The 12,359-nt window shown below is 44.3% G+C and overlaps 1 protein-coding gene across 1 annotated transcript in view; it reads left to right on the plus strand.

Moving 5' to 3' along the window:
- Nucleotides 1–12,359, plus strand: part of SMCHD1 (structural maintenance of chromosomes flexible hinge domain containing 1) — a 2,317,253-nt gene that overhangs the window by 1,271,032 nt on the left and 1,033,862 nt on the right. Inside the window, exon 32 of the mRNA XM_078687460.1 lies at nt 8,360–8,517. Coding sequence (XP_078543586.1) covers nt 8,360–8,517 — 158 coding nt within the window. The remainder of the gene's footprint in view (nt 1–8,359; nt 8,518–12,359) is intronic.

The following is a 12,359-nucleotide window of genomic DNA, read 5'->3' on the forward strand; positions in this document are numbered from 1 at the left end:
ATGCACAAGTTACTACTTGTGTAACGATATATCTGTAAGAGACATTAGTTAGTATTAGATTCCTTACCGACCCACCCATCCTCCCCGTTCTGCGAACCAATATCTAGGTTTAGGGTTGTACCCTTCAGGGCCCTACTTTCAATGGCACCAGTGTTGGTTTTTAACATGGCTCTGCGTTTCTGGCGCGGAAAAGCTGTGTCTAAGAACTGACGTCAGCATGCGGAGGCGGCGTCTAAGTACTCCGACGACGTCATCACGGCGCCCACGACGCCGACGACGGACGCGGAGCCGCAGACGACGCCTACCGACGCGCAAGGGTACTGCTACGCAAAAATTTCCGGATCCAGTCTGACGCCTGGGGATATTCTAAGGTAAGGAATCTAATACTAACTAATGTCTCTTACAGATATATCGTTACACAAGTAGTAACTTGTGCACCACTTCACATACGAAAGGAGGGAAGTCTTCCCAGGTTCCGTAAAGAGATAAAGACCTGGCTGTTCGATCAGTAAACCTTGAACGACCTCTGCTATATTATTCCATTCATGATGCTGTGTTCTTAGGCGCCGGGAAACCCTTTTTGGGTAGGTGTTTGCGCCATATAAGCTTAAAAATAAATAAATAAAATAAATCAGGGTGGTCGTCATAGTGCTTCTCGCACTTGCCGTGGGGTGTATGTATACATTTATTATAAACAGGTTTTTTAAATGATTATTTTCCATATATCGCATCTTTACTATCAATAAATTTGGGTTATTTGTATCGATTTGCTCGTGTTACATTCTTAATTCTAGAGCAACAAATGTGGCTAAACCCCCGCTAGGTCGCCCCCGATTACTTTGTTTGATTGCAGGCGCAAAGTATCCTTCAAGCATTACAGGATTAGTAGACCAAGTTTCTTGAAGAAGTATAACTTGATAATAGCTGGACATTGGTGATAAATAAGCATTGCTTATTTTTCCTCGTAGGCCATTGATATTCCATGAGCATTTTTTTTATATTTCATTTTTTTCCTTTACTTTAGCTCGGACATTACTTTAGTATTCTGTCATTGTGTTTCACTGCCATGGAGAGCCATACCTATCCATTCTTCATTGACTCCAATTGGTTTTTCTATTTCCACTGGATCTTACGGTTGTTTGAACAGTGATTCGTGGAGTGGTGTGGCTCACTGGTTAGAGGCGGCAGACGGCCCGGGACCAGGGTTCAATTCCCAACGCGGCAGGGTCGTGGACCAGGGTCAGCGGACTCGATAATTCTCGCTTCGGTGCCTACTCTAACCAGGGATCACACTCGGCAACTCTGGGCATTAGCTTGCCTCATCTCCACAACGGCCCCCCACATACACCGGGGATGCCTGGTTTCACCTTGGAGATACCCAGCAGGGATCATCTCGCAGGGAAAGACAGGACGGGTTCCCCAGTGGTCTACAGCGCTGGGACGCCCCATTGCTGGGGTAGCCATGCGCTTTACAAGACAACATAACATAACATTCTGTCTTTCCAATTGCGTTTTTTAACACAGACTGAACCTGTGAACTTAATTTATTTTGTGGGTGATGATTCAAAGATAAAGGTATAGCAAATGGTTTTGGATACACTATAGGCTGTGGCCTATTGATTTGTATTCCCCAGCTGAGAAAAACTTCCTTTACATTTATAATTAGTTCAGCTACAAATATAGTGTCATCGGTCCATCACCTTGCCCACCTTCTTTCCGCCTCTGCATGCCTCGAAAGAGGAAGAGAGGCTCCACCGTCTGGACCCAAAACGTGTGCTCTCATACTTTCTGGATCGCACACGCCAGTTCCGGGTGGAGGACCAACTCTTTGTTGGTTACGTGGGTGCTAAGGAGGGACGGGCGGTGCACAAACGGACCATCTCTCGGTGGGTCGTGTTATGCATCAAGGCTTGCTACTCTTTGGCTAAGAAGGAACCTCCTGTTGGGCTGAGGGCCCTTTCCACTCGGGCCATGGCGGCTACTACTGCCCCTTGCAGGACATATGTCAGGCGGATACGTCGGCCTCGCTGCACACGTTCGCAAGACACTACTGCCTGGACAGCCAAGTCCGGAGGGATGGCTTCTTTGGTCGTTCCGTCCTCCAGGACTTTCTGGTGTGATTATTGGTTCGCAGACCCACCACCGGGGTTGGTATTGCTGGGGGATCTATTCTAAGGTAAGGAATCTAATACTAACCTGTTTCTTTCAGATGCACAAGTTACTTACCTTCGGTAACGATATGTCTGTAAAACAGTAGTTGGTATTAGATTCCTTACCGCCCCACCCATCCTCCCCGTTCTGCGAACCGATATCTAGGGTTAAGGTCATCCCCTTTCAGGGCCCTAGTTTCATGGCATCAAGGCGTGCTACTCTTTGGCTAAGAAGGAACCTCCTGTTAGGCTGAGGGCCCATTCCACTCGGGCCACGGCGGCTACTACTGCCCTGGGCCGGGGAGTCCCCTTGCAGGACATATGTCAGGCAGCTACGTGGGCCTCGCTGCACACGTTGGCAAGACACTACTGCCTGGACAGCCAAGTCCGGAGGGATGGCTTCTTTGGCCGTTCCGTCCTCCAGGGCTTTCTGGTGTGATTATTGGTTCTACATTTGATTTTGTATCAACCTTATTTGGACAGAAATGTATTTATGATTGTGAATTGCTTACCATGTATGTGTTTTTTACATAAATTAAATAAAATGTGACAAAAAGAAGAATTTTTTTTGATAAATATGAATAATGAAATAAGATAAAAAAGAAAAAGGAGTGTATTGAGAAAATAAAAAGAATAATGAGATGATCTTTGTTTCCACTGTTGTACTTTAAAAAATTGACTTATGAAGAATCTGAATAATATCGAATGGTAAAGTATAATAGTCAATGAGGGAAACATGTATTTTGTTGGTTTCACTTACTCCCCTCTTTTCCCTGACCTAGAATAGCTTTGAGGGGGTCTCTTTATTCTGTTTGCCCCTCAATCTTGCATGTGTCACAGATTTCCAGAGTGGTCTAATTGAACAGCTTTCATTTGGCATATTGAGTGGTTTCTACCACGACTCTAATAGAGTGCTGGGTGCTACAACATTTTCCACCCTTCCTGCACATAGTTTGTCCTCATCCAGTTCTCCTACCCCATACTATTCCTCAGCCTCCTGACGTCCTTGTAGAACTACTTTCTAGACCGCATAGCAACACATTTCTACTGTTATCTGATTCTGCTATAACAGAGACATGAAATGGCACCCACTTAGAGACCTGACTATATGGTCTCTTAATGTCAATGGCATGACTCATTATGGTAAGCATAACAAGACTCTCATCTACTTATGCTTCAAGAGACCCACCTTAGCACTGTGGAATCTGTAAGACTTAATGGATGAGTAGAGGCATATCCTCTTTGGATTCCAATGCCTCATCCAACTTCATGTCAGGCCCCTCTGCCCCTGTTAGAAAAAACAGAGTGGCTATTTTCTTGCACAAGAGTTTATTTATAAGTGCAGGTACCAAAAACGAAGACAGATGTCAATGACCCATATGTTTTTGCTTGCTTAAAGATTTCAGACCACACCTTGATTTAGGTATGTATCTATGCCCCAACTGGGGCTACATGGGCTTGATTTTCCAAACTGACCCACCTATTGACAGAATTTGGCTCCACAAAAACAATTATTGGAGGAGACTGGAACTTTTTCCTTGACCCTATATTAGACAAAACTGGTTGCCCCGATCCCAGATGTTACGACGATTAGGCTGTCCTCCCTGACATCATGTTAGACTTTTCTCTTCACAACCCTTGGTGCCCGATGCATCTCACAGGAAAGGAGTATATATGTGTCTCGACAGCCCATGGTTCTGAATCACGACTGGACTTCTTCCGAACAAATGCTGCAGCCCTTGCAAAGATCCATGTCTGCGACATTGCCGTAGGGGGTATCTCTGATCATACCTGCGTATTATTCACTTTGAACCTGCAACTGATCGTACCTACATCATGATCGTGGAGGATCAATGTCATTAAATTTAAATCTCCTAATGACAAAAAGAACCTCATGGCTTGCCTAAATTAATATCTTGACCTCAATTACCCTTCTACGGACTCAAAACAGCTTCCGTGGGCATCAGGGAAGACCTACCTACGTGGAATGCTACTGAGGGGTTCCTAATTAGCGCGTAAAGCAAAATGCTAGCTTCGGAAACAGGAATCATGATCATGCTGGATGAGTATTGCCAGCGCCCTATGGAACGCCTATGCTCCCTTGTGGCAATTATTATTTTATTTTTTTCCCACTTATTTGACTGAAAATGCACTCCTAGCCCAGTCCCAGTCACTCCAAATATAACCCTTGTACTGTAACAACATTCCAAAATGTTCTTGTTTCAGAGCATTGAGAGTTAGGAGTATTTGCGAACCTGAGGGTGCAAGGTCCTCCAGATGTCTTGGAGGCCCATTTGTCTGAGCTACCGATGTCCCTCTCATGATAGATCCCTGGTCTGCCAAAATCTGGATGGAGATCTATCTAGGTCATTGTCAAGTACTAGGTTAAAATCCCCACCAATGAGAACCCACCTCTCTTGTGTTGATAGTGTTTCTGTGAGGGCCGTTTGTATGAAAGCCTCCTGCTCTTCCTTCGGGGCGTAAATGGAGGCCATACTGCCAGACCATGAACCGTCATATGAGAGTAGCTGCCCCTTCATCTTTGCCACTTTGGCACCAATAGAACCTTTAAAGGAGTCTGAAACTAGAAGAGCCACCCCGCCTTCTTGTTACGGGTGGACAAAAAATATTGGTGCAGGAATGTACGTGATCGAAGTATGTGGTAGTCTTGTGGTAAGAAGTGTGTCTCCTGGAGAAGGCATATATACGTCCCGTACTTTCCAAATATGACAATACAGCTCTACGTTTGATGGGGTTATTGAGGCCCTTAACATTTAAGGTTATGAATTTTACTGGATTACTCATTTAGTTTATAATGATGGGGTTTCATCCCACTGTGCTGGTTCGTAGATTTCTTTTGCAGGGGATCCAAACCTTTCTGCATAAGTTGTCCCCCTATGTGAGTGCGAAGGATTGGAGTGTGTTCCCCATAAAACCAAGCCCCGTAACATTGAACATACATGCATGAAAATGAGGAAAAAGATAGAAAACTTACAGTCTGTAGTTTGAATGTCCGTACTCTGTGCGTGGTCCATTTTGATCTCAAGGGTTGGTTGGGCGTCCAAAATGAAGCCAAAGAGATCTTTGAGGAGTCCCCTTAGGTCTGTGCCTTCTATTTTGGTTTGTGCTCCCCTGATACAGATGTTATGCCGGGGTCTATTTTCAAGATCTTTGGTATGAGCTTGTAGATCTAGCTGTTGATCCATGAGCAGTAGGATTTCTTGCTGCAGTGCCTCGATGTCCTCAATGTGACTGTTGATTTGGTCCTCCAGGGTTGACTTGGTCTCCCAGCACATCTATTTCTCTTCTGAGCTCTTTGATGTCACTAGAGAGATCTTTCTTTACTTCCTGCAGGTCCTCTCGGAGGGGAGAAAACCAGGACTCTATGAAGGCGCGGGTGACCGGTTTCCCTGCACTGTCCTCCTCCTGGCTCAAGTGTGTGGCCTGCGCCGTGGATCGATCTCCAGATGTGCCCCCGGGTGGTTTCTTAAGCATTTCTTTAAGTGTGTGGTCTTTTTTTTAGGTCTGCCAGCCTCCATCCTGAAGGAGGCTGAGGAATTTTGAGATATTTCAGCAGTGGGAAGCTAGCATTGCCTCCGGCTCCGGTACCCTGAACTGTAAGATTGATGCTTATGTGGCACCGGTCCTCGGGTTGCATCCGAAGTGCCCTCCTATTGAGGTATAGAAATGGTTCCCACCTTTAGTTGGGAGTCCTTTTCGGTCTCTGCTGCCTTGTGTGGGGCTGGGACTTTAGTTAATTCCTGCCAAGCGAGTGGAGCGATATCCAGCCTTTCCTCCTGCGTGCTGTGAAGACTTATCTGTGAATGGGGTGCCGACCAAAACGCCCGCAGGTGGTGCTCCCGGTTCCTCTCACTATGGTTGAGGAGGAACTGGTGGTTCTGTCTTAACCCTTTCCATGCGACCATCGGCCAACCGCCGTCACGAGCACTACCTCCGTAGTCCGTTGGCCGACGCGGCCCCGCACACTTAATGGAACGTCCCGCACCGTTAAGGCATTAATAAGTTCGCTCCTGGAAATGTCCTAGACTGCGGGCCAAGCTAGTATGGCCCTCCAACATCCTGACTCCGCAGCCTCAGCCGAACCACTCATTGCGGGTCGCTGATAGTGGATTATTCCGCTGGTCTCCTCCTCCACTCGTATCTCTGGCTTTGCTGCACTTTCGCTTCTGCAGGCACCCTGTTTTCTCCCCCCTTACTGGGCAAGATAGACATGCCTCTGTTGCTTGTTTCAGCGCCGTCTCCGCTGCTGTTGTGTGGATATCCGCTGTCCACCCGGCCGCCTCCTAACGAGCTGTGTTGTTTGGCAGTTACGCCGCCCTGGTCCCAGAGCTGCACTGTGCGATTCTTACGGCTGAAGAACAGCCGCCAGAGTCTGCGTGGCTTGGGTCCGGCACCCTCAGCACCGCTGCTGATTGAATCACTGTATCTTGCCCCGGGGAGCCAGCCTGACGCTGGGGTCTCGCGATAGGGTTTTGCTCACCTCTATGGGCGAGCTCCGACTGTAAGTGGCTTTGGGCAGCACCTTTTCTCAACGCTGATCCAGATGGACCAGGCGTGCGCAAATGCTTTGTGCACGCTTGGCCTCAACGCGAACGAGCTCCAACTCAGGTGCCAGGATCCGGTTTACTGCTGGGTGAAATCCACACTGGGTTGTGGGGGAGCCGTCCCACACCCTCCGCAGCCTGAATTGAAGAGATGAGGGTGCTATAAGTTCGGGACGGTGGCCATTTTCGGCAGCGGCGCCGGAGAGACTGGGAGAGATGTCTCTGTCGCTATCTTGGCCACTGGCTTGAGGCAAGTCCTTTGAAGTGTAAATGGGACAGTGAACAACTCCGCCCCAATCATCTTGGATAGGATGACCCATCCTGCTTACGCTCAGTCCCCTTTTTTATACTGTCTAGTAGGAATGCACAAACCTCATCTGCGGAGCCATTCACAGTCATGTGACTCAGGACACTAGCAGCAGGCAACAACTAGTTAGGGCATGAAAATGTCCCACTTTTTAACATCAGTGCCCCTTACCCTATGGTCATTTAGGGCCTATTTTAGGGGTGACCTACTTGTCTTAAGAAGGAAAGGTTAGGCCTTGGATAAGGTTTTTATTGTCTGATCTAATTGGCAGTTTAAAAATATACTACAGACTGCACTGGCAGGCATGAGACTTGTTTTAAAGTGCTACTTTAGTGTGTGGCACTATGAGCACTGCAGGCCTACTAGTAGCATTTCATTTACAGTCCCTGGGTACATGCATTACCAAATTATTAGGGACTTACAAGTTAACTAAATGTGCCAATTTTACCATGTTGAAGGGAATGAGCATACGCACTTTAGTACTGGTTAGCAGTGTTGAAGTGCACACATTCCTAATGCCAACAGTAGCTAATTCAGAAAACAGGCGGGGTGAAAGCAACACTTTTGAGGGAAGACCACACCTAGGATGTCAGGGTTTAACACCCATATTTGCTTAAACAAAGCAGCATGGCTTCTGAGGTCACAGAGCGCATATACTTAAAACACAGAATGCATGTAGGGACTCGAGCAGGCTAGGAGACCAAACACAGATTGAGAGAAAAATGGTTGACCTCTAATCTACAGAGCACTGATGAAAGGAGCCTTGGTATTGTGGGATTTAAACTAGTGTCTTTACTACACTAGTACGGATCAACAGTAGAGGACCTCTCCTCTCAGTGTACGAGGATTCTATGGTGCTATTCTATGCTCATTTGTGAATATATACATTTCCTGAATTCAGCTCAAGGCCTGAGAATTCCGTTGGTATTATGTATATACAATAATAAAGGTAGATAACTTTTCCTCTAACTTGGGTGGTTGCATAGTGTTGGAATTCTTGGTTTCTCACCGTATGAAGTGAGTAATATTGCTGTATTTGTATCAGCAGTGTTTCTGCCTTATCTTCGTAGAGGGCCATAATCCAGATCGAACTAAGGAAATCTTATTAACAAAAATTACTGAAAAGAGATCACAATAGAACAGTACTTGGCATTAGGGTCCGGTAAAATATTTGAGGATACTTGAGCATAAGCATTCAAAAACTTCTCTATGAGGCTATAAGTATCAATTTGTGTGCTTGAATTTTTATATGTTTAGTAACACAGTTTCTCATGGATAAGTATATATGTGTGCAGGTTGTTGTAATTAATGTGCTATTATGATCTATCCCATTTCAGGGGCCAGCATAATTTACAGTTTAAAGCCATTCATAGCAAAAGTGTACTGGATAGTCCTGTTATTACCTTAAACATCATCCCAGATCCACAGAAGCCAGTTCGCCTGAATGTTAACTATGACGACAATGCTGTGTTTGCAGCAGGAAAGACATTTCCTGGTGAGTTGGGTTTATACCTTTTAAACGTTTCTGTGTCACTACATGCAACAAAAAAACAATATTCTGTAGGGGTTGGCTAAGGTTTTGCTGTTTTAATTTGATCTAGGTAATGTTCTCCTTTATTTTTATTTTTAAACAATTATTTTGACACTTTCTAAATTCAATAAATGATTACTCATAACTAACTGGCATTAAGATTTCCTCTACAAACATATACAATGATGCCTTTGAAGGGAAAATGTTCTCTTCAGCTAGTTAAGGTTTGAGATCCTTGAACATCTGGGCAGGTGTGCATGTGCTTTTATTGTACATGGCTAGCAAGATTTTGCCAGCTTCTCTAGAAGACCTCAGTGTCTCGCTGGCTCTTGATTGTTTGAAGAGCAGACTCTTTAGGCGCTCAATCAATCTTAAGAATATATAATAGTAGGCAAGTCACAGTAGGAACCTTAGGATTCTTGTCTGCCACAAAACACGTACAGCAACAGTATAGGAAGTTTAGAGGTTATTCCAGTTAGTGGCTTACAGACAATGCTAGTCCTTTCCAGCCTGTGCGGGCAGCATTAGGTCCTGATCTTTCGGGGCAGAAGCTGATTTAATCAGGAGTTAGTTTCCTCTTACTCTTCCTTCCCTCAAGCTGTAGTGTAGTTCCTATTTTCCCAATAGGCTCTGCGCATTGGAATATTATCTTCAATAGTATAGACGTAGGACTGTGGTTAACTAGGTCTTCTACTGACGATATTAGACTTAAAGTTTATGTGTGCCAGCTAGCTCAGAGTTCACTAGAAACTTTCTCAAATAGGCAAGGAGGAGTTTAACCTCCCTGGATAGACAAGAAGGGATTTAGTTTCTGACAACCATAGAACATGACAACTTTGCTCTCCCCTAATCAAGAGTATATCTCTAGAGTCGTGTGAAAACAAAAGACAACTTATTTTACTCAGTCAGTACGTGCATTCTTAGTTTCACCAGATTGTAGAGAAAAGGAAGAGACGGGCGTGTTCAATAAAAAGGTGTTATTTATTGATCAGTCTCTTTTCTCGTACAAGAGAAATGAATCGCTATTATTGCAATACTTAAGGTTAAGTACAGTGCATACAGTAAAAGCAGAATTATAAAATAATACTGTAAAAGCATTGATATGGTTTCTTAGCCATATGATACTTTAAAATGGATAAAATAGATACATACATATATACATTGACTAATCGTACTCAACTGGTGCTTCTAACTACGCCTACCCCAGTGCACCTGACCTAAGCCTAATACGTGGGCCGGAGTAGATAAGTAGCAGTTTAAGTTAAGTTTGCTTTGCCAAGGGTCTGACTCAAGAATTCTCTGTAAGGGGTTATTCAGTTCGGTACCTGGGATTTAGAAGGCTGGAGGGCTGGTATCTCAATCTCAGGACTTGATATCCCAGCTGCCTGCGAGGGCGGCTGGAAACGCCGGAGCTGGATTTCTCTCTCAGCGCGTCAAAAGGGAGGGGCAGCGTCCGTGGGCTTTCTGCATTCAGCTGGGCTCCTCGGCAAGTCGCGCTGCTCCAATCTTGTCACCACCACCGTGTGTTTGCTTAGGGCAATGTCGGTAATATTTATACCTGAAATGTGCCGAGATTGACGTAAGGATGGACATGAATACGTCAATAAGGATGTCATAAGAACTGGTCGTTCTTACATTCTTTACTGGAGTTCTTGGCTAAATCAAAACAATAGCTGCGGGGGATTTCCCAGGTTGCTGGAGGTTTGATTTGTTTTGAGAACTCGGTATGCTTTCTATGGGGGCTGGAGGAATAGTGCTTGCTTAATGTGGTAGCATGCGCTATGACCTAATCAGAAAGCGTGTTTCTGTGCCGTTGTATGGCCACTATTGATTTATTAACCGGGCAAGGGTCAGAAGCAGGAATATTGATACAGTTCCCATAGGAAATACATCACACCCACTCCACGGAATTTATGTCCATATTTACTAACCTAAGCATAGTAAACATAACATAACATAACTAATAATGAATGTGTATTCAAACCGCCCCAAAATACATTAATTGGATTTAGCGTAGCACATGAAAATATGAATATAGTTACTGTATGCATTCAAGCAGTGTAATCATTCAAAGAGGATGCACTTTTTATATCAGCACGAATGATTTGCGAAAATAACACATGAAATGGCTCTTAATACAGAAGAAAAAGTGCGAGACCATTTCATCACATAGAAATACAATCATATGTGTAAATAACCTAGAGGTTGAGGTAATGTCTTCTAGAGGTACCTAAAATAGAAGATTCTGTTCTCCAAGAATAGTTTACTTTAAGCAGAAGATAAGTGCCTGAAAGGTAAATATTATGGATGTTGGAGAAAAAATTCCTGTTTGCAGGAGCAGACTCGAAAAAATTCTCAGTGGCTTTGTTTTTTAAAATTGAAGGCCAAATTCAGAGTTCAGGGAACGCTGTGTGCATGTTTGCTCAAAGTCATTCTTTCTGTTCTGGTGAAAACAGCATTCCTCGCCGCATAGCATGCACCTTAAAACAGGCATAACACAAGACTGCCACAAGGGTCTGAATGAAAGAAACCAAGTCATATTTAAATCTCGTAGCCGTGCTAATCCAAGGACTTTAGTTATGCGGTCCCGGTAGCGGATAGCTAGGATCGTTTCTTCCATTGTTGCTGGAGTCATGTCTGTGACATGGTTTGCCATAGCGAAGCAAAAGTAGCAAAAATAGGACGCCTGCTACTAGTCCCAACAGGAGAGGAAGTCCGCCAAAGATGGAATGGACGAAGTTAGGAAAAATACCCAGGATGGCTTTGAATGGGGTCAAAGCTCCCGAAAAAACTGTCTTAAATACACTTGCGATACCATTTGTATCAGAAATATTTAAGATTTCGTTTAGTATTTCTGCGAAGTGTTGGGGGCTATTTGTTGATAACAGTGAATGAATCTCTGCCGTTGTCCTTGCAACTTGGAGATCATACGTTTCTTTTGATGACGTCAACCTGGTTGGCGTCTGTAGGAGCACAGTCTTCATTCTGCTTAAAGTATCAATTCGAATAGAAGAGATATTAAAACTGGGCCATAACCTTGCCTCCCTGTCTGGAGTATCGTTCGGGAACAATACTCTTTCACAGCACATGACCCTGGTAGTCACGCTTACGAGATAAGGTTTTCCGGGCATTAAGCCACAACACTTGTGATCTACAATTAGAATGTAACTCCCGTTTGAGAGTCTCATAAAGAATGGTTCTATTTGTGTTGCAGGTGCGCCTAGCTGGTGACATGAAAGGTTATTTGAAGTCCCTTCACAGGCCCCATGCAAATTAATACCCTGACACAGAAGTATACCGCTTAGTGATTTTGCACAATTATTGCCACTAAGAAATACACTCTGTCCTTTATTACTGACACATGTGTGTGTATAGGGCAAGTTCCATGTTGACTTAATGTATCCTTTACCCAACCTTTCATACTGGCCTGCCTGTATATATTTTTGGCAGTATTGAAACTGGAAAGTTGTTATCGGAATATTTATTATCCCATGTATTATCCATTCAATGACAGGTCGTTCTGACATTGTCAATGGTAATCTCTCAAGTTTTTCAATGCTCAGAATTGTATAGTCAGCACCCTTCTGTGCCAAACTGATTTGTTTATCAGTAAGGTTAAAGATATTAAATAATGACGTTGTGTTGATTAAACGCCAAGGCACATAGCCTGAACGCAGATTTTGTAACGTCCAGCCAAGCTGTACAATAGAACGTAATTGAGACTGACCGTGTTGTAACATCAGTAAGTCTTGCTCTATTATATCGATTGCTGAAGACACAATACTGTCCAGTGAATATATTCTGGA

The sequence above is a fragment of the Lissotriton helveticus genome, chromosome 4_1 (assembly GCF_964261635.1).
Source record: "Lissotriton helveticus chromosome 4_1, aLisHel1.1, whole genome shotgun sequence".
Classification (NCBI taxonomy): Eukaryota; Metazoa; Chordata; class Amphibia; order Caudata; family Salamandridae; genus Lissotriton; species Lissotriton helveticus.